Source organism: Nestor notabilis, unplaced genomic scaffold (assembly GCF_000696875.1).
Source record: "Nestor notabilis isolate BGI_N333 unplaced genomic scaffold, ASM69687v1 scaffold11787, whole genome shotgun sequence".
Taxonomy (NCBI): domain Eukaryota; kingdom Metazoa; phylum Chordata; class Aves; order Psittaciformes; family Psittacidae; genus Nestor; species Nestor notabilis.
In genome coordinates this window covers 69,054-90,502 of record NW_009936087.1, presented here as the reverse complement: position 1 = coordinate 90,502, position 21,449 = coordinate 69,054, and the positions used below count along the sequence as shown (strand labels likewise).

The 21,449-nt window shown below is 35.9% G+C and overlaps 1 protein-coding gene across 1 annotated transcript in view; it reads left to right on the top strand.

The window, feature by feature from the left end:
* Window positions 1-3,148: 3,148 nt before the first annotated feature.
* Window positions 3,149-21,449, top strand: part of MYO6 (myosin VI) — a gene marked incomplete at its 5' end in the record, with an annotated part of 37,621 nt that continues 19,320 nt past the window's right edge. Inside the window, 13 exons of the mRNA XM_010018167.1 lie at window positions 3,149-3,327; window positions 4,318-4,409; window positions 4,692-4,764; window positions 7,211-7,338; window positions 8,427-8,522; window positions 10,232-10,405; window positions 14,087-14,125; window positions 15,723-15,816; window positions 16,700-16,830; window positions 16,945-17,022; window positions 17,941-18,070; window positions 19,835-19,925; window positions 21,151-21,301. Of these exons, the coding sequence (XP_010016469.1) occupies window positions 3,149-3,327; window positions 4,318-4,409; window positions 4,692-4,764; window positions 7,211-7,338; window positions 8,427-8,522; window positions 10,232-10,405; window positions 14,087-14,125; window positions 15,723-15,816; window positions 16,700-16,830; window positions 16,945-17,022; window positions 17,941-18,070; window positions 19,835-19,925; window positions 21,151-21,301 (1,456 nt within the window). The remainder of the gene's footprint in view (window positions 3,328-4,317; window positions 4,410-4,691; window positions 4,765-7,210; window positions 7,339-8,426; window positions 8,523-10,231; window positions 10,406-14,086; window positions 14,126-15,722; window positions 15,817-16,699; window positions 16,831-16,944; window positions 17,023-17,940; window positions 18,071-19,834; window positions 19,926-21,150; window positions 21,302-21,449) is intronic.

Here is a 21,449-nt window from a genome sequence, read left to right as displayed (position 1 = left end):
AGTGAATTCAGAGGACTCATTCCACCATCTCAAAGGATTAATGCATTGAGCCTTTTTATCTAGCCTTTTCTAAACTTGTGCAGCTAAAAGCAAACATATGCTAACAAGTACACAAATATCATTTTCTCGTGTGTTTTAGTGCATGTACAAGGAAAGTGGATTGGAACGTTACAGATGTTTATTAAAGAGCCGCCAGGTTTTTCCATGGTAGCAATAGTTTCTAAACTATTTGATTGCCATCAGTATTAGGGTTTTGACAAGTACATTGTTTTATTTTGTTCCAGCAACCCAAAGAGCTACTCATTTCTCTGTCTCTTTCTTAGGGACCTTTTGTGTGCAAGTAGATCATGTGAGTCCTGGCAGGTCACAGTGAATAAATAGCTCAGCTGAAATCACTGTGCTTGGAGTATAACAAAGGCTTTGTTCTGCTGGGCACAATGGAGCCAACAACGAACAGTAGGAGGGTGATGTTAAATGCTGTCTCTTTGAATTTTGTTAAATACTAATGTGCACTGGAATGACAGGGACACTTGACAGCTGCACTACGTTTATCTGTCCTTGTTAGTCTCCCAAAAAGAGCATAATGATCACCTTGTTGGCTGATGTTTTTGCCATCCATGTGAAGTGTGTTTACATACAGAAATTATTTGTTACTATTCAAAATCCAATATGCTACTTAGACTGTAAATACACCGCACTACTCTCTTACTCAGCTTCTTGATTTCCAAAAAGACTTTCAAAAAGGACTCCATGAGCACAAAGTAAATTATTTTACACTGTATAAAATTTAACTTGCATCATTCCAGATCTTCCAGCTCCTTTTGGGGTACATTTTCTACCAAAATGCCATTTTTTGGGTGGTGGTAGCAAAGCCTCTGTTGGAAAAACACTGTATTTATTAAAAAAAAAAAAAAAAAAAAAAAAAAGTTTTTTCTACAGTTTTTGGAACATCTCTCAAATAACAAATACGGTGCTTACATTCTTTAGTTATCTAGGTCTTTCACGAGGTAGGGTTACTTCTCCAGGCCGTTTTATTTGTGAAGCAGTAACTATTGGATGACAGTAATTGATGGGTATCACTTCACCTGCTTTCTCTCCCTTAATTGTTGTGAACCATGAGCAAATTATGCATATTTTAATTGCAGTTTATTTGCTCTGGAAAATGTTTGGGGACTGCATGAAATTGACCACAGGATAAATCAGCCCATGAGAATGCTTTCCCCTAGGCCTCAGATTCCTTGGATTGTTGGAAAGCATGCTGAATAAATTAGTATGAAGACCAAACAAGTTGTGTGGGTTTTTTTTTGTGTTTGGCTTTTTTATTTTTATTTTTGTGGGGGTTTTTGTGGTTTTTGTTTTTTCCATGTTTTGTTTTGTTTTTTTAGCTCAGAATTTAGTGAAATTTATTTCTTCCTTGTTCCTCACACATAGATGATGAATGGAGAAGGTGAAATGGAGAAAGAAAAATGTATATTTTTCCTGTTCAGACAAGGAACAGGAGGAGGAAAGAGATTCCTTTATTAGCGTGCAGACCAGAGGAAAGGAGGAGCTGAGCTGGGAGCCAGTTCATGAGAAGGAAGTTACGTGTTCTCAGTGCCACTTCTGTAAATAGGACTATTTTGTACCTCCGGGCCCAGTGCAATTACAGCATTATTTTGTGATTCTATACTTTCAGCTGTGCAAAATGCATTGCAGGGGTACATTTACTTCCCATAGATTTCTGCTGCATACTATGAAATTTAACGTTAAGGTTTTGCGCAGCCTCTGGAGTCCTCCTTAATAATGGCAGAATTTGATATTTTTGAAGAATAGGGCCATTTGATAAATACATGTTCTAGAAGTATCTCTGTTCACTGTGTTGTTCAAAAAAAAAAAGTAAATGGAAAGTGTGAATGATTTTAGCATATTGTATTATGTAATAGGCCTGCAGCTGACGTGGGAATTAGTATTCTGATCTCTTAAACGTATCAGAATGGAATGTAAAGGTACCTTCCTTCTATTTATAAGATAAGATTTCTGTCAGTACTCGTTACCTTAAGATAGGTCAAGAGATACTTAGTGGACGACAAGATTGTGTGTTAAAGCTAATTACTATCAAATGTAATGTAGCTGCAGGTGTCCTTAGTGAACGGAGTCTGGTTCCCTGACTTACCGATCACAATAGAAAGTGATCTCCATCAGTCTCACGTTTCTGTATCAGAAGTACCATCCTTGAAAAAAACAGAAATAATAAATATGACTTAGTCTAGTGCTTATGAATTCTGGGAAGTGAAGGAAATGATGCAGTATGGGTAAGCTGTTGTCATGGTTTAACCCCAGATGGCAGCTAAGCCCACTCAGCTGTTCACTCGTTTCTCCCCAGTGGTATGAGGGAGAGAATTGGAAGGGTAAAAGTGAGAAAACTTGTGGGGATTAGGTGGTGGGGTTTTATGTTGTTTGGTGTGTAGGTTTGGTTTTGCTTGTTTGTTTGTTTTTCTGTGTGTTTTTTTTTTGTTTTTTTGTTTTTTTTGTTGACTGCTAAACTGGGATATAGACTTGTAATAAATAATCACAGTGCAGAATAAAGGTTTATGAGTAAGAGGGAGAGAATAAATTATCATCTCTTAAAAGACCTCTTCTTCCAGTCTTTAAAAAGAATCCTTATTTTGGAATTGCATCTAACTTTCGCCATGAGAACACACTCCCTTATTTATGTTTTTTTACTTCTGTTAGTGATTAACTTTCAGCCTTATAGCCTGAGTTATAGCCCTTATGAAAGCACAGGGACAAAGATGTCAGAGCAAAACTGAATTACAGGTTTCATTGTAACAAGGCACTTCAGAAACAAAAAGCTGCATTATTTTTTTGGTAAATGAAGCTGTATATATTTTAAATAGCTTTCTCTGGCAATTATCAATAGAGTTTCTAATTATCTAATTAAACAATAATCTGCATTTCACTTCCACTGAGGATAGTGAAACATTATTCTTTATGTCTACAAGTAGGATAGTTAGTCTAACTTGGCAAGATTGTTTCCTACCTAGACCTACAGCTCAGGTTTTGGTTTTGGGTTTTTTTGGTTTTTTTTAATATACAATAATTGGAAAGGCTTTTTTTAAGTTTAGGCCCTAAGCTCTGTATTTCAGAGTAAGTAATTCTGAAAAATAAGATCTGTATTTTTGGTTTTTAGGGTACCCTTGAAAGTGGAACAAGCAAACAATGCTCGTGATGCCTTGGCTAAAACAGTGTATAGTCATCTGTTTGACCATGTAGTGAACAGGGTAAACCAGTGTTTTCCATTTGAGACTTCTTCTTTCTTCATTGGAGTTCTAGATATAGCTGGTTTTGGTAAGTATACTTAAATTAATTTCTTGTTCTCTTTTATTGCCACCACCAAAGATTCAATGATAAATTCTGTAATGGAGAGGGGGAGTGCTTTCTTTTTGGTGGTTGTGGAGGGAATGGGTTACAAGGGCTTAAGAAGATATCAAGAGAGCAGATAAAGCCTCGCTTTCCAGAGACTCAAGAAAGTAGAGGAGGTCTAGAGCTTCTCCTGGTGACCTAATAACACTAACAAGCATTAGTTTGAAACTAAGCGTCATTGTAATGGTTTCAGATTCCTGTAGTGTCTATATACACACAGATTTTGAAGGACTAATAATTTGGAATGGAATCTTACCGTGGCCAGCTAGTAGGATTAGGAAATATACTGAATATGTGTGCTTTTTCCCCATTCAGTCCTGTGAAAATCACTGGATACTAGCAGCCAAATGAAGTCTCCAAATTAAGATACTGTTTCCTGGAGGGTGGATAGTGCTGTTACAGATTTGGACTTTGGGCTCCTGGTTACTCCTAGGAAGTGATGCCTAGGAAGTGGTGGGCATCGATCATTCCTGGAAAGCTTTTGTCCTGTTTTAGGGACATATTTTCATATTAGGGCACGTTTTCTGGTGTGCTCTCACCCTGCTAAGGTGGTCCATGAAGATTGAAATAGGGAACTTTGGTTTTCAGGTCTCTAGAGCTATGGTATCCTGTGCCAGCCTGTGGTAGCATGGATGGATGAGGATGTATTGGTACAGTTTTACTGTATGGTAGCATCTTTCTTTGGTTTGCTGCCAAATAAAACTGTTATTTGTCTTAGAAATCCGATCTGTTGCAGTATTTTTATATCTGTTTTATTCACAACTTGAGAATCTGTGAAAGCTTGTATTTTACTGAAAGAAACAGATATGGATCTGAATACATCTTTAAGTATTAGTACTCTGAAGCTTCTCTTATTATTTAATATAAATTCTTGGAACACTGGTTTATCATAGAAGTTTACTTTCTGTTTTTCAGAATACTTTGAACACAACAGTTTTGAGCAATTCTGTATTAACTACTGTAATGAAAAACTGCAGCAGTTTTTTAATGAAAGGATTCTGAAAGAGGTATGTTTAATGTTATATTTGAAGATTTATTTTTTAAGTAGAGAGATACTTAAAGGAGCACTGCTTTCAGTATGATTGCACATTATGCTTAGATAAAAAAAAATCAGTTGACAGTTTTCCTACTTTGTGACATCTAGTTGTGTCAGAAAAGAATACAGCTCTTTAAAAAGCAGCAGTCTTTTTTTTCCTCTTCTTTTTTAGCATTCATTAAAATGAGGCATCCATATGTTGAATAGTGCTTTATCTTTTCAATTACCTTTTCTTTTCTTTTTCCTTTCTTAGGAACAAGAACTTTACCAAAAAGAAGGCCTGGGGGTTAACGAAGTGCGCTATGTAGATAATCAGGACTGTATAGGTATGCATTTCTTGAAATGTCATGTTATTCATTAGTGTCATGGAGGAAAAAAGCTTCAAGCAGAAAAAGCAAGATACATGTAGCACTAGTAACCGTATGCTTGTAATGACTGTTGCAACCTTGTGAATTCTTCCAGCTTTGTATAACATTCTAGTTCTGGTTGGTAATAAAGCTGTGTTGTCCTGTAGTGTGTGTTAACCACATCTGGGACCTGTGAGTTTCCTGTGTGTTTTCCTAGAAAACTAAGTGGAACACCTAAATAGGGTAAATGAAATAAAGAAGGGTGTGAAAGTGTCTGGGGAAAAATATTGCATGAATTTAGAAAAAAATCCCATCCCATTCTCCCCACTTTTTTTGAGGCAATGAGCAAAAAAGCAAAATCTATAGGCAACAGGCTGTAGATGTTACTGCTGCTTTTAGGTTTCCACAGACTGATGTATCAGAGGCTTAAGGTGTTGTTGTTGCTTCCCCCCCCACCTCTTTTCTCTGCATTCAACTTGTGTTTTTCAGACTGGTGTATTATGAACAAAAGGTCATCTTGCTATTGCATTTACAGTAATTTACTTACGGTAACTAGTAAGACCTGGCTGAGCAGAGGATTCGGAGTGACAGAATTCAACATCTGTTGGAAAATGTCTGGTTCTTCTGAGGCCAGGATGGGGCTTGGAGCAGTTTGGTCTAGTGAAAGGTTTCCCTGCCCATGGCAGGGGAGTTGGAAGTAGACAGTCTTCAAGGTCCCTTCCAACCCACATAATTTTGTGGTTCTGTGATATGATTCTGTGATCCCTTCCCACCCAAACCATTCTATGATTCTGTAGCTCTGCTGGAGAAGTTTTTACTGTCAGATAGGACTGTAGAGTCACTAACTGTGACTTAACTAAAGATAACTCTTGTCAAGCACACCTCAAGCTACCTTGTGAAAAAGCAACAGGAAGGTATTTGGAGGAGGGAACAAAAGCATAGCAACAAAGTAAGTGGCTTCTGTGAATACAAATCTTGCTTCTTCTAGTGGTTTAATAGTGTGTATATGGGCCTGAGCCTGTTCCCAAAAATGTTGTTACTGTTAAAAGACTTGTTCCCTGGTGACTATTGGAAGAAAAAGTCTCTCTCTAACTCATAGTGGGTAAAATGGGTCAGGTCGTAAAGCTCATTGTAAAGTTGTTGCCTTTTCCTGCCCTGGGAAAGTTTTGGGCAGCTTACCTAAGAATACAAGTAGCAGTGCTGCAGGCATGACCCCTTTTACTATTCCAGCCACTATACGACACGCCATCACAAGTTTGACACGTTTCTCCATTATATGAGTTATTCTTATAAGTTAATAAACTACAGCTTAGTTAAACCACAACATGTATGTCTTTTCTTCTGTTCTTGCATAGTCGGGAGAAAAGTATTTCTACAGCCTTTTGAAGTGAGTGAGAAAGATAATGTTGGTTTATGTGGAAATATGCTTTTGTTTAAGATGCTGGATCAGGCTGGTAACAGCAGTGAAAATGTAGAAACATTAACTGCCACAAAAGAGAAGAATATTACGTTGGTATGAACAGTTGTTTAACACTATGGATGAATCTTAGAAACAGTAATTAGTACATTAGAATGTGTTGATGGAATGATAGTCATCTCTGTAGCTAAATTAGCTTATTCAGATTTTGTGAGCATAAATTCTTTGCTTTATATATAGCCTCATACTGTTTAAAGTCTGTGGTGAGAGTTCACAGGCATTGCTGCATTGTTAGTCATTTCTTCCTTTCCACAGAAAAAAGTGGGTAGTAAAAATTCCTCTTACAGTAACAGTTTCATAGATAATACAAAAAAGTTTTAAAAGCTGCAAAATTCTTGTGTCTAATAGTTTCAAGGGCATGAATTTTTATGTGAGCTTTCAAGGGCTTTTGTGTATGTATGTGAAAGGTCAAGGCAGTACACTTTTAAAAACTTGTGAAGCCACTATTGTATGCTAAAGTCTGATCTGCTTTTCTTAAAACAAATGCATTTAATTTTTCTCCCTGGATCCTGTTGTGAATGGAAGTATTTTTCTTCTCATGCTTTTAGCTTTGACATGTGAGATAACCAATTATGGCATAAAGACCTACGGTTATACCACAGAACTGTTGGAAACATTTAGGGACCTTTTGGGAGCTAGATGACTAAATCAAACTTGAAACCCAGAGGAAAAAACACGCAATCTATGCATTATCTCCACCACCACCCCCCCCCCCCCCCCCCCCCCCATGTTCCTTGTGTTAGAGTTAGAACTTGGTATGTATAAGACATTGATTAAATCTACAATTCAGATATGTAGAATTAATTTGAAATACTTCCTGTATTTTGTGTTAACAGCTTTTTCTAGATAACTTTATACAGAATTGGATCAATAGTATTTTAAACTTGTTCAGTTCTGATACGAATTTATATATTCAATTTTTATAAATATATTTTGTTCTATTATTAGATTTGATTGAAGCAAAATTAATAGGTGTACTGGATATTTTGGATGAAGAAAATCGTCTTCCCCAACCAAGCGACCAGCATTTTACTTCAGTTGTGCACCAAAAACACAAGGACCATTTCAGGCTCTCTGTAGGTTTATTTTTGCTGTCTGTCTTGTTTTAATAAACCAGTTCTTGGAACAGTTGAGAGTAACACTTCCAAGTTAATAAAAACCTTTCCTAAGAAATCTCATACCAGTCCAGTTTGCACAATCCATATCCTTTTGTTAAAGACAAGTTTGGTTATTAGTTTGTTGAAAAGTTCACTGAAGGCTTAAGTCTTCTAGCAGTTCTAATATCGTGCTGAAACTAAAGCCATATTCTTCACTGATACTGAGAGCTTGTTACCGTATAATGCATGAAAAGGAAACAAAACCACATTTTAATTTAGATTGTTTCATATTTAATATGAACTGTTTTGTTGTTCCTTCCAAAAATTGCTTGCTTTGGAGAATGTGACTCACATGGAGTGTCTGGCTAGCACTTCAGAGATGAAAATAGGGAACAAACAAGGAAAACTTTTTTGTTGTTAATTCTTTAACATACAGCACCTTGTGGAGTATTAATACAAATTATTGCAATTTACATTACTTCTGTTGAAATAAATAATTATTTTTTATTTATAAATAAAAAAATTAAAAAATAAATAAAATCTGGTCATTACTGAAAAAATGAAAGCAAAGGGAGCTAAATAAAATTATTGTCCATTTACCTTTAATTAAATTCCCACTTTATCTTGCTTAACTAGATTGCTGTGCAATGAAACTTTTTTGTCGGTATGTGTATGATCAGCTAGATGGTTGCATTTTAAAATATAGCATCTAAAGATATATTTTAAGCTTCTGTCTAATCGTATTCATACGACAAGGCTATTTATCAGCTGTGGAATGAATGGTATTGAAACTGTGGATTAAAGGCAGAAAGAAAATCAAAAGCTAGCAATCCTCGTGACTTTTGTTTTGAATGTGAGGTATCTTAAGGGTGTGAACGAGAATGAAAACAGGTTTTTGAGTATCTTGTGTTGAATGGGAACGTCAGTGGTCATCATAATTGTACTGCAGGAAATGTCATTTTTAAAACCTTGTGCTTCTGGCAAAGTCATGGTGATGTTTTAAGAAAAAACTTTTTTTCTCACTTTCCAGTGTAATACTTCTTTGTAATTCAACTTTTTAATTCCAGATTCCTAGAAAGTCTAAATTGGCTGTTCACAGAAATATCAGAGATGATGAAGGCTTTATTATCCGGCACTTTGCAGGAGCAGTATGCTATGAGACGGTAATTTTACTTTTGCAAAACTATTTCTGTTATACTTCATAATATTTTTTTATTTTTTCAGTTAAATAATAAAATTTCCTTTCATCAGAAGAGAAATTCAAAAGTTTATATGTCTTAGCTTTGAAACTAATTTTGTGAGTATGTGACAGAATTGACCGTTTCTTTTAACTTCTCAAATTACAGACTGACAAAATACCTGAAATTGCCATCCTCAAAATATAGATATATACAAAAACATTGAAACACCTGAAGCCAATATCTCAACTCTTATTTTTTAAAAAACAGAAGACCCATAATATCTTTGTTGTTCTAGTCTGTAACTCCAGTGTTTAAGAGCAAAACTACTTCTAAAGATGTTTGTTTCTGTCATTTAAAAATGTATACTTGTTCATATGTACTTCAAAGCACTCCAAGAATGATTATGATTGCTGTCCTGTTAGAAGTAGGCACATCCTGTAGGTCATTTTACAAATAAGAAAACTGAAGTCTGTGTGTTACCTACCTGATTTTTCTGAGGTCACTCAGTGAGTCACTGTCAAAATAATAAATAAAATTGGAACACATTTTTCCAGGTGCTCGATGTTAAACTGTAATGTCATCATGATATGTTAATAATACCTTAGTGTGTCTTCAGGAACAGAAGAGCCAGATACAAGCACATAAGCTGTGCAGTCAGGGCTAATCAGATATGAGGTAGCTTTGGTCCAGAAGCTGTGCTAATATGCTTGACTTAATTTATTCCCTCCCCCAGCGGGACTTTCTTAGCTTGGGCCTTAAAACTTTTGGACTATAGCTACCTTGTACCTCACCTGTTACTTGTTTCTCTTTCTAGCTGCACTTGGGGCAGTTTGCACAATATGACCCATGGTGAGGACACTCATCTGGCTGCGTTCAGAGTCCAATCTGGTGTTTTCATAGTCCAAGGAAATTTTGGAGGCCTGTGTTTGTCTTTTGGTTCTCATCCTTGTTAAATCTTTTCATGTGATATCTGGCAAATTCATATTTTCTTCAAATTAGTCTTGGCCTCTTCTGTTCATAATTACCAAAGTAACTATTAAAGTTGCATCAAAAGCTGTTGAGAATTCTGTTAGTGTGGAATTGCGTCTAGTGTCTTGATCTGTGTATCATTGTTTTTAACTTCTAAAATTTAGTAAGCCAATTTAAATAAACCAGAGAAGTAAGGTTTGTAGGAAGGGCAATATCATTTATTACATCAACTGTTCATAAATAGTCGTAGTACTAATAAAATACCCATTTTTCATTTCACTTTCTAAATTGTGTAAATGCACCACTTAAAGTGTGCATGTTAATCCCCGTTTCACAACAGATCTTAAGTGATGTTACAAGCAGTGAAGAATTAAGCTTCTTGCAGTTTCTGAGCGATGATGTGCTGAGTACGAGGAATGGAAACAAGGAGGATAATCATTGAGGAAAACACAACTGATCTCTTAAAAGGCACTAAACCTTACCTTGGGTTTCATGATTCCCACAACGTCCTTCAAGTTTAAAAATATCATTTCTCTCTGCCATTAGCATTTTGTGTGTCCAGTTGAAAAGTTGGGTTAATTAATGTATGAATATTTACCTCATGTATTCTTGCCAATTTTTGAATTATGTATATAACTTTAATTTCTTTTAGTTTTCTTTAAGACTTAAGTAACTGGGGCAGTGAAGCAAATGTGCTGTTATTTCTTGGGTTGTCTTTTCAGATGCAATTTGTGGAAAAAAACAATGATGCTTTGCACATGTCCCTTGAATCTCTTATTTGTGAATCCAAGGACAAGTTTGTTCGACAGCTGTTTGAATCTAACACTAACAACAACAAGGATCCCAAACAAAAAGCTGGGAAACTTAGTTTCATCAGTGTGGGAAACAAATTCAAGGTAACAGTATAGCAAATGACCTTATCTTCTTGTAATATTTGCTAGTTTTAAGTTACCTGTCTTAAGTAGAACCTAAGGTTGGGAGAACTAGTGGTAACTTGAGATTCAGATAAAGAAAATTTTGTTAAATAGATTTTTTTTCTATTGAATTATAAGAAACCAGTATATTCAAGCTACTTGCTATGCGTTTCTGTCAGAAACATGTTTCATAATAGTCCTTACAGAGATTTTACAGTAGTTTTTTAGTCAGAATTTTGCAAATCCACATGGACGTATTTATTCAAAAGGTTTAAAATCTTGAGATGAAATTTAGACTCTGTGGACTTTAAGGGATTCTGAATGTGAGAAAAGGTATTCTTCCTTCCTCTCTTAATTGTGCATTCTAGAAGATGTATCAATTGGCTACAGTTCGCCATTCTCAAAATTCAATACCTAACCTAACTACTGTTTTTCCTCTTCTAAAGTATAAAGGTAGTCATGGCTTTCACAGAAGGATGTTCATTGTGCTGAATGTTTCCTTTCTCAATACCTGAATCTGATGCTTCTCCTCATTTTCTCCTTTCTTCTGCTTGTTGTAAAGCTGACCTTCAAACCTTGTCTTCTCCAAATGTTTTCTGCATCATTTTCTCATTCAGCAGTTTTATTTTAGCTGGACTATTCCAGCTCAGGATGGCTAGAAAGAGAACTATAGGGGAATTAAGAGATGAAAAGCAGGCACAAGCGTGGGCTGCAGGTAAATTTTTCAATCTCATGGATTTACTGTTGGTAGAGCTGCTGCAACTTCAGCAAGAGCTCTTATCAACACATCTGGGCCAGATCCAATGAAGGATTTGTATCCTTTCAAGTCAAGTGCTGCAACATTTTTGGTATGCTACCTTACCTAGGGCACCTAAAACTCCACATCATGTTCCTAGCTAGACTCCTTACACAGTCTGTGGGGAAAGTAGGTATCTTAGACAATCAAAAATTTCTTCTGGAGTGGGGCATTACCCGCTCTATGCAGAAGAGCATTTTTGCATTTCTTATCCATGTCAAGGTTAACTGCTGAATCAGGATGGCAGGATAAATTCCTTCTTGCATAATTATATCTTGTGGCTAGTGTTTAGAAGTGTTCTCTAAAAATGCAGGGGTTGAAGAATGGGAGGTATAGGGCAGCAGCACATTCTTTTGTGCAGCAGCAGTATTCTGCTTAAGGTCTACACTGTATTCAGTGATTTATGTCTACTGTATTTCCTGTAGTGCCAAGTTATTGGTCACTCTGACAAAGGGGATTCTCTTCTGCAGATGGGTTGCTACATAGCCAGAAGTAAAATTTTCATGGGGCCGGGAAGAGTAGGAATCAGAGCCAGAGCCTGACTTGTAGTGGATTTTAGTATTTAACTGGGAATTGGGCAGCCTGCTCTCTTGAGTTTTGCTCTGATGGTTATTTCCTCCTCCTTTTTATTACTTAGTGGTTGTAGAATTAAACTGTAGCAATTGGTTTAATAAATATGTGATCAGAATGCAGACTGAAAAATGGAATTACATAAAGTTAAGCCATCTCCTGAACAAACCCTGCACAACGAGTCTTTTGTGGGTGAAGCTAGGATCCATTGGTTTTTATTACTGCATTTTCAAAATTAAACCAATTGTGGTTTCTTTGACGTATTTTCCACTTTCTTACATCTGGGTTTACAATTCCTCTTGGATTTAGCACCCCACATCTGGTAGATGTGGACATGTGAGTGATAGCATTGTCCAAGGAGGGAAAGGGACATATTTTTTAAGTTAAGCAGCAATTGAGTGGGTAACTTTTTGGATTGTCTTTTGGACTTTGGGTGTTCACCTCTGCACTTCGAACATGACTGAAGTCCTCTTTGGATCTGGCCCATCAATCTATAATTCTTTGAATGTTTTCAAGTTTCATGGCATTTTGAATGTACGTGTTACTTCCAGTAATTCATTTAGTGTTACTTTCCCAGACACAACATGTGCTGCTGATGAACACTAATAGCCTTGAAAATTTCACTATTTCACTTCAGATGAAATCAAAATGAGTTCTGTTACCCTGTTAGAAATTTCATCCCTTTAAGAATAAGACTTCTTGTTTATCAGTATGTAAGTCAGTCTCAAATTCTTCTAATTACATAAATTATTAGATGATGTTGCAGAGACTTCTCTTTATGAAATCCTTCACACATCCCTTCCTTATAACTAATTAAAATTAATTCTCATGAATCATTTGAGGGAATAATGATTAATTAGTTAATCAGATCTACTCAAGAATCTTTTGGATGATTTTCTCTTACGATGATAATGATGGATTAAATCTTGATAATTCAAAGATCAGTAGTTTTAGCAGAATGTTTTATTCATATGATCATTTCATTAGTGAAATTTACCTGAGAATGGCTCTGGCTTATTTCTTGTCAAATCACAGAGTATAAGGAAGGGGTATTTTTTCACTAGCAGAAATGTGTTTTGTTGATGGAAATCAGGCTATCCCTTTCAAAATTAAGTATTTTTAACTCAAGAAAACATGAAGATTGTATTCAAGTAGAAATACAAAGAGTATGTGTAAGTGAGAACTGAGCAGGAGGTTATTAGTGTTTGTCATGCCTCTTGTGGCACTCCTTTTCTCTCTCTAACCATATCCATGATACGTTAAATCGATTTTATCACTGGAAGGACGACTGGCAGCTGTAGGTGACACATTGCCCATATTAATCTGGTTTCTTGGATTCAAGGTAATTGAAAGATCTGGTTAAAAATGTCAGTCAAAAGTCAGATCCTTTCAGTTTTGGTTCCAGTATGGAAAATGAGGAATATGTTAGGACATATGGCATTTTGTCTTACTTCAGTCTATATACTTAAAGCTTGCTGGTAAAGTAGAAAAACACAACAGTATTACACGAGGTGAAACAGACACATCTATATAGTAAAATTATAGATATTTTCCTGGTGTGGTTCTGGAATATTTTTAGTCTCTAACAATTACATTCAATAGCAACAGTAACTCATTTCCCCTGGTAGTATTAAGTCTCTGGAAATCCTGTAGACTTGCCCCCAAATAATCATATGACTGTGGTCTTTTATCATGACAGTATGTTTAAATGTAGCTTTGGTAAATGTGATTTTAAAATTATAGTCTATTGTCATCAACAGAGTATTACAAATTCAGAAGTTTGGAATTAAAAATAGATTATGTAGGTTCACTCACCTAAATGTTGACTTAGCTTCAAAAAACCCCAAGAAAACCCTGAGCATATCTGTTTTCTGTGTTAAATAATTAACATAAAAATGTATGCTTGTTATAGATCAAATTTGGGCTTCAATAAATTTTCAGTCTGTTTTTCTTTTAATTATTGCTGATCAGTCTTATTTTTTAATATAGTTTTATTACATAGGCTTTATTTCCTTTATTTTCCCAAATGGGCTTGCACTTTTTTTTTATAACTGTGTTCTAGTAAGTAACTAGTCCATACACTATTGTTGCACAATTAGAACACAATCAATTCCCGCAGGACCATTCATGCACTCTTGCATGATTTTGTCTGTTAAAATTTGTGAACGTTTGATTTTTCAGTTCTGTTTGATATACTAACAATGAACATGCATGCAGTAATGCTATACCACTGTTATGTGTGTATGTTTCTGTAATTGTCGTGGTAAGACTCTTGAAATACCTATTTTCTTTTACAGACTCAGTTAAATTTGCTTCTTGAGAAGCTTCACAGTACTGTAAGTATATATACAGATGCAGGTTAATAATTTTATGAAATAAGTCTTAGTAGATGATCTCAACAACATGGCTTACAATAGATGTGATAGGTAATTGCTTAGAGTTTGAAGTTATATGGCACTTCTGAAACATCTTCCTGTGCTGGTGCTGTTTATTGAGTTACTTATCACGCAAACCACCACCCTCACCCCCCTTTTAAAAGCTGTAGAATGAAACTTACACAATTTGAGTAAACAATATGAAACGTGTGTGGGCTGCAATCTCCTTTTGTGTCACTTTTTCCTTCCTTCCATTCACTGCTTACCATTGATGACTAATTTGCAGAAGATTTAGAGATGTTTATATAGAAGGCAGATGATAATTTGTTATTAATTAACTGTTTTCAGATTCAGTAAAGCTGTTATAGTGTTTCATTTCACTTTTGTGATAGGTTGTAAATGCACATATGGTCAAAGAACCAGATTCCCATAATGAGTATTAATTTAGCAGATGTAATTTGATAGTTTGTGGAATCTAGTTCAACATACCAATTTTTTTAGAATTTGGAGTTGTAGGAACAAATTCTTCTTTCTCTTGACTGCGTGTTCTAATAAATTCTAGATGCAAGGTTATGCCCTGTCAAAAAAAAAAGGGGGTGGAGGGAAACATGGGGAAAAAATGGGACAAGGTGCTGGAGTGTAGTTGAAATTAAGGTTTTACTGTACTCACGAGGCTGATCTGAAAGAAAGATGATCTCTTTCACACAGAGCACTCTGTAACCAAGACCCAATCCAGGGAAAAAGTATGTGGCCAGGCTTGCTGTACTCTGAATTTAGCTAACCTGTGACTGAGGATGTATTGTTAATATAAGATCCCTTGGCAAGTGCTCTCTCAGCTGAGATGAAAAAAGAGAGAAGACACTGCAAACCAGGAATAATATGTTTTCTCAGTCCCAATTTTGTTTTAGTATATAAGGTAGGTTATCATTAGCAGCCACCTATTACAGGAAAATCTGAATAATTGGGTGGTGTTTTGCAAAAATGTCATCCTTAATGAATGTGAAATAATCAGACAAAGCAGTGGTCAGAATTGTAGAGATAGCAGACATGGTGCTAAAAGAGGAGCAGACTAGAACAACATTAAGGGAGAAAGAAGCCACGAGCCAAAAGAAATTGTGAAAAGTAAAAATTAGAAGAAAGAAGGTCAAGGTTCATCTGGCATGATTCCAGTGTCAGGAGGCTGGCAGGATGTTCGCTAATGTGAACTCGGGAGGACTGAAGCATTTAGGTTTTGTGACTGTAGAAGATAATGAGGATAGTAGAATCTAGACTGCTAAATTGTAATTAGATTGTACTAATGTTAAGAAGAACAGTTGAGTGAAAACTCTAAAGTTGAGGGTCCAATTAATAGCTTGAGCATTGAGATCAGTTACATCAAGACCAATGCAAGAGTGCAAAACTGATATATGAGAGAAAAAGAATGTCAGCAATTCTCTATTAAAATACTATTATTTTGTATCTCTTTTTCCCATCACCACCAATAATTCTTAAATGATGAACTGTTATTTCAAAAGGTTTAAAATGTGTAGATTCTGCTAAATTCTTGTTTTGGTAATAGGGGTCTAGCTTTATTCGCTGTATCAAACCTAATTTAAAGATGACAAATCACCATTTTGAAGGAGGACAGATTCTTTCTCAGCTTCAGTGTTCAGGTAATGTTTCTTCTCTGTTTATTACTTTGGGTAGTATAGATTGACCTAAGTTTGAAATATGTGAGATGGAAGCAATATTTCCCAGCTTGAACAGTTGCTTTCTTGAAGGTAGCTTATTTATGTCTTACGAACAGTTATTTAGATTCTTGGTAACTTTAGTTCTTAGTAAGTTAGCTCTTGGTCAATAGAACCCTAGAAATAATTCATCTGAACAGCCATAAGGTCTCTTTTTCACAGGAAGAGTTGATGTAATTTCCATTGATTGCTTTTCTATTGATTATAATGAGAGTTTGTGCCTGTGTAAGAAGCCATGTAGCCATATATTGGTACATAAATTTAGATTTCCCAAGCAGGAGCTGAATCCCTTCTCTCTGTATTGCCCACAAAGTTAATAGGGCAGCAGTTCAGTCCAGAACAATAGAATTCCTTTAAATTACTGTGGCAGATGAAGTGTTAGAAACGTGTGCTTTTAGGGGCAGTCATTATTAGCTGAGATACCTAATAATTGAAACATACTTGTTTTCTTTGATCTATTAAATATTATGATAGAGTTCACTAGTACTATTTTTTCTGCTTTTCTGTATTTTTGTACTCAATTTTTGTGCTCAATGTTTCTTTCTTTTTGAAGTCAAGATACTTCCAGTTTCTGCAGCTGATGGCTTGGCCAGCCCATGTTTAACATATCATGTTATCATCGCAAAAGCTTAACAATTTTTCAGCAATCAGAATTAATACATTAACATCCCTAGTAGTAGGTTTCTGCAGGTTAACAAACAATGTCTTTGAAGCTTCCTTCATAAACTATTCGTTATCATAAAAATCACTGATTCTTTTGCATTTTACTGATAACGAGCTTTTTGCACATATGTTTCTATGAATTCAGGAATGGTGTCAGTTCTGGATTTGATGCAAGGTGGTTTCCCTTCACGAGCTTCATTTCATGAACTATATAATATGTACAAGAAATACTTGCCTGAAAAATTGGCTCGACTGGATCCTAGGCTGTTTTGCAAGGTAAGAAACAAATTCTTCACCTGTAATATTCAGGACAGAAAATGTACTGGGGGTGTGAGGAGTGGTGGTTTTGAAGGAGGCAGAATACAATCCTGACTGTTTTCTGTGTTTCAGGCACTATTTAAAGCCTTGGGACTGAATGAAAATGATTACAAATTTGGGCTAACCAAGGTGTTTTTTAGACCAGGCAAGGTAATGTTTCTTTTGGACTTCACAAATATAAATCTTAGAATAAATTCGGTTGGAAGGGACCTCTGAAGGTGACATTGCTCAGGGCATTGTTAAAAGTGTGGCCAACTTAAATAAGGTTGTCCATGTTTTTTTGTGTATAGGGTTCATTCTCAATGAAAAAAGTCAATATTAATACTGATACATGTTGTTTCATAGTCTTGTTGCTAATGCTGCTTCATTTGTAATGCAGTGTTCGTATTCCCAGACGTTCTACCAGTTACTTAAGAATTATGTTGACTATTAAAAAGAGCTAGTCAGAGCAAAGAAAAAGTATTTTCCAGTAAAATCTATTCATAGCTGAAAACTCTTGCTGTGATTCTGAGCATTGCTGTTGCTATGCAGAGAAAGATGAAGTAGGGAGCTGTTGTGACTAGAAAGGAAAATTATTGCAGTCCCAGAAGAATGTTCTTCCTGCCATAATTACAGAACAGTAGTGCAAGTTTTTGAGAAAAGGTTGCCTTTAGCTGGATTCTTATACAAAGGTTTAAAATTGAGAAGTGCTTTCAGGGCTTTGTTTTTATCCTGTTACAGAATTAGACATGTCTCAAAGTTGTGGAAGGCCAGAGTAAGTGTTCAGGATATAGAGAAAGAATTGTGGCAAAAATATTTTTAGTGATTAATAAATGGTTGGATTATTCAAAATGCAAAGTGTTGCGCATCAATTAAGCAGAAAAACCCTGTAGTAGTTTCTGTTATCATTAAAGAATCAACTGATGCCAGACATACCTGCTTACTTGAATTAATTGAAAACTGATACAATTGTTGCATACAGTTTCTATTAAAAATATTTTACCTTTTTAAGTCAACATGCTCTTAAATAATAGTGTCTAACTCTCTCTGTTCTCCTGATCTGTAAAACTCCATTTTTGTATTATTTAGTTTGCAGAATTTGATCAGATAATGAAGTCTGATCCGGATCACTTAGCAGAGCTTGTGAAACGAGTGAATCGCTGGCTCATCTGCAGTCGTTGGAAAAAAGTTCAATGGTGTTCTCTCTCAGTGATAAAATGTACGTATTTCATGTTTTATTAAATCAATATGTTAAAAATATAGCTAAGCAATTGGTATCACTTTGAAATGTGGCCAAGGACATGTAAGCAGATGGTTACATACTAAAGTCTGAGTAATTGATTTCAAGGTTGGTGAAATTTTTTTATTGTTATTTTTTAAATGCTTTATGTTAGGTACATACAGTAGAGCATAGAGCAGGGGTTTTTCAAAGTGGGACATCCAGCTCACCAGCAATCTCCCACGTCCAGTTTGTTTCAGTGCTTGCTGAAGCCTGCGCAAACACTTGCACAGAAATAACTATCTATCACAGGTTTTGTAGGGGAGAGACATCTGCATCAGCAGGAAAGAACAATAGTTCAACTCTAAGCTGACATGGAGTGACATAGTTCTGGGAAGTGCTTGCATAGAAGTTGTCATCTCCAGACAGAAACTGCATGTTTGAAAGCACTGACCTGAATTATGGGGCAGACATTCTCCCCTCCAGCAATTGCTGCTGATCAGCAAATAAATGTTTCTCACTATTGATACACAGTTCCTAAGTGATTGGCCTGCCCAGTTTACTGTGCAGACTAGGGATGAGGTCGTGTGGAATAGAGATTGGTGCTTGTGGGATGCTTCAATAAAGCTGTCTGGGAGATGGCGTGGGGTCTGGTGCAGGTTGTCAGGGATCTATATAATAACATGGAGGGTGGAAAGCATACATTAAGGTAGGGAAGAAGGACGTAAAGGCCTCGTGCGTTATGGCTGTGTTTGGACTAGCACAGTTGTGACATCTGCATCCATAACTGATTGGATAAGGTTTGTTGCTGTTATACCAGGGCAAATAGAATTTATAAGTTCTTTTCATACAGGTTTCAGACATCAGAAATTGTAACACTAAAATAACTTTTGACCTAGAAATTTATGCCATTTAGTCAGAAAGATAGGATAGAAAATCTGTCACCGTGTATAAAAAGTAGAAACCCAGGAAAATAATATACTGTTACGATGTACCTTACTTTTTTTCTAATGTTTTATGAGAAATTAGAAGCTGAAATAGATACACAAAAACTAGAGTGCATCTTTGTGATCACCTAAGTCCAGGAGTTAAAAACCACTGTGTTCACAAAACGTGCTCAGCTGATATCAAAAGACAGCATTGATCTTTAGACATCTATGCTTCATCTAATAGACGTGTAAAAATTTCATTTATTGTTGCACTTCTGAGCTGCTTGGCACGCGTGCTAGTGCCTGTACCTTGACATTATTCTGTTTAACCTCTCTCCTGATCCCAGCCATTTGCGTTTTTAGATGAAGACGATACTGGAAGAACAGCTGGAGGTTTTGTTTTGTGTCGTTTAATTTCAGTATTGCAGAGAAATGCTCAGAAAAGTTGCAGCTACTTTATTATCTCTAGCAGATACTGGCTACTTGATTACCCTTCAACACAGTACTTAGACCTTATGCTGAACACTTTCTGCTTGCTAGGTCCAGTGACTTTTCACTGAGGTTACTGATGTCTGTGAATCTGGAAGGGGGTGTGTGTGTGCATGCATGCGTGCGGGTGTGCATGTGCTTAATTATTCCTGTTTGGTTTGGGTGGGAGCCCCCATGCCTGGCTAAGGATTGTGAATTCTCTTATCTGCTGTGTCTTAAGTATTGTAGTATAGACCTAGCTCTCGAGCACATGTTGTCTGCGTAGTTTTGAGCCATTGAGTGTGTAATATGAGTTGTGTTAAACTATATAAGCCATCAAGCCTCAGTATGTTTTGTCTGTTTACAGTAAAAAATAAGATAAAATATCGAGCCAGTGCCTGCATTAAGATACAAAAGACTATTCGTATGTGGCTCTGCAAGAGAAAGCACAAACCACGGTAAGAGGATATTCCTTGGTTGAAGAAAATGGATTTTTAATAGTATTTTCTTGTGAGTGTAAAGAGGAGATTTACTATGCTTACCTAAATATATCTGAATACATAGAATGATGCTAAGTATGACTGAGAGACTTTAGGAGGTGCTGTGTTCCTCTTCTCTTTCAAAGAGTGAATAGACTAAATCCGAACCTCCTAAGAGATATTTGTTTAGCTCTTTGTTCACAAAATCCTTCAGTGATAACCTAGTTATTAGAAATCCTTAGTTAGGCCTCTCTAAATCAAAGTTAAGCTCATTATTTTTTGTCCTTTTCCCCATTCACACCTTCCTTTATAGGCCCCCTTTCTTTTTTTATCTTAAAAATAATTGCGTGCTCTGTCTTCTCTTGAAATTAAGTAGTTCCATTAGCTTAAATGTGACTGCATAGAATACTGGTGGAAAAAACACTTCAGTCATTATATTCTGCTGACATCTTTTTGTTCTTTGATAGAGATCCAACTCTCTATTCTTATAAAATGTTTTATTTTACAAACTTGATAAGTATGTTTCATTTTGTACCTTGGCGTTTCTCACTGTGGCCCTGTATTTCTGAGCTGTTCTGTACTCATCTTTAATGATTTGATTTAGTTTCTACTTTTTGTGTCTTGTTTTCCTGAATCCCAGTTCAGTGATTTCTTTCTAGGAAGACTGTCTCTGCAGTGTTGTAACTTGTATGTGTGGCCTTCAGTATTGGTTCTTAAAAAAGCTCCAAGTTTTCTTGGACTCTTCCCTAGACTTCTTCACTTAGTCCCTGTGCCCATGGGGTCTAATGACTTGGTTTGTGTAGTTAAGTTTTATCTGGTGCAATCCCATTATTTGAGTAAGTGGCACAACTCAACCTTTATCCACTCCAGTCAAAATCCTCTAGTGGATCCTAGTGATTTGTTATTGAAAAAACATTCCAAAACAACAACCAAAAACCTCAACCCTTCATTAAGTCTCACAAAAAAATGCCTTTTTCCATTTTGAGTTGCTGTCTGCTAATCAGTTTTAAGTAATATTTGCAAAAGTCTCTGTTGCTTAGTTACTGCACATGATAACTTTTGAATTTCAAAAAAAGAGGGTTTTATCAGAAGGCATAACTTTTATCCCCTGTCTAGCTGTTTAATGTGAGTGATTAGTGGTAGCTTTAAAATATCACTTTGTAAAAACGTCTTAAGATACAGATGAACTATCTTACCTTCACAGCATTGATGGCCTGATAAAAGTGCGTACACTGAAGAAGAGACTTGATAAATTTAATGAAGTAGTAAGTGCTCTGAAGGAGGGGAAGGCAGAGACAAGCAAGCAGGTCAAGGAGCTGGAGTATTCTATTGATGCATCAATGACCAAAATTAAGGTATGATAGTAAACAGAAAAATAATTTCTTATTACTGGAATCATTTAAAAACTTTAGATTAAGTAGAAGATTAATGTATTTTACTTAATAGAAAAGACATTTTAATACAGAGGTCTTAATTTTTAGAGGCACTTGCTAAATCCTCTTG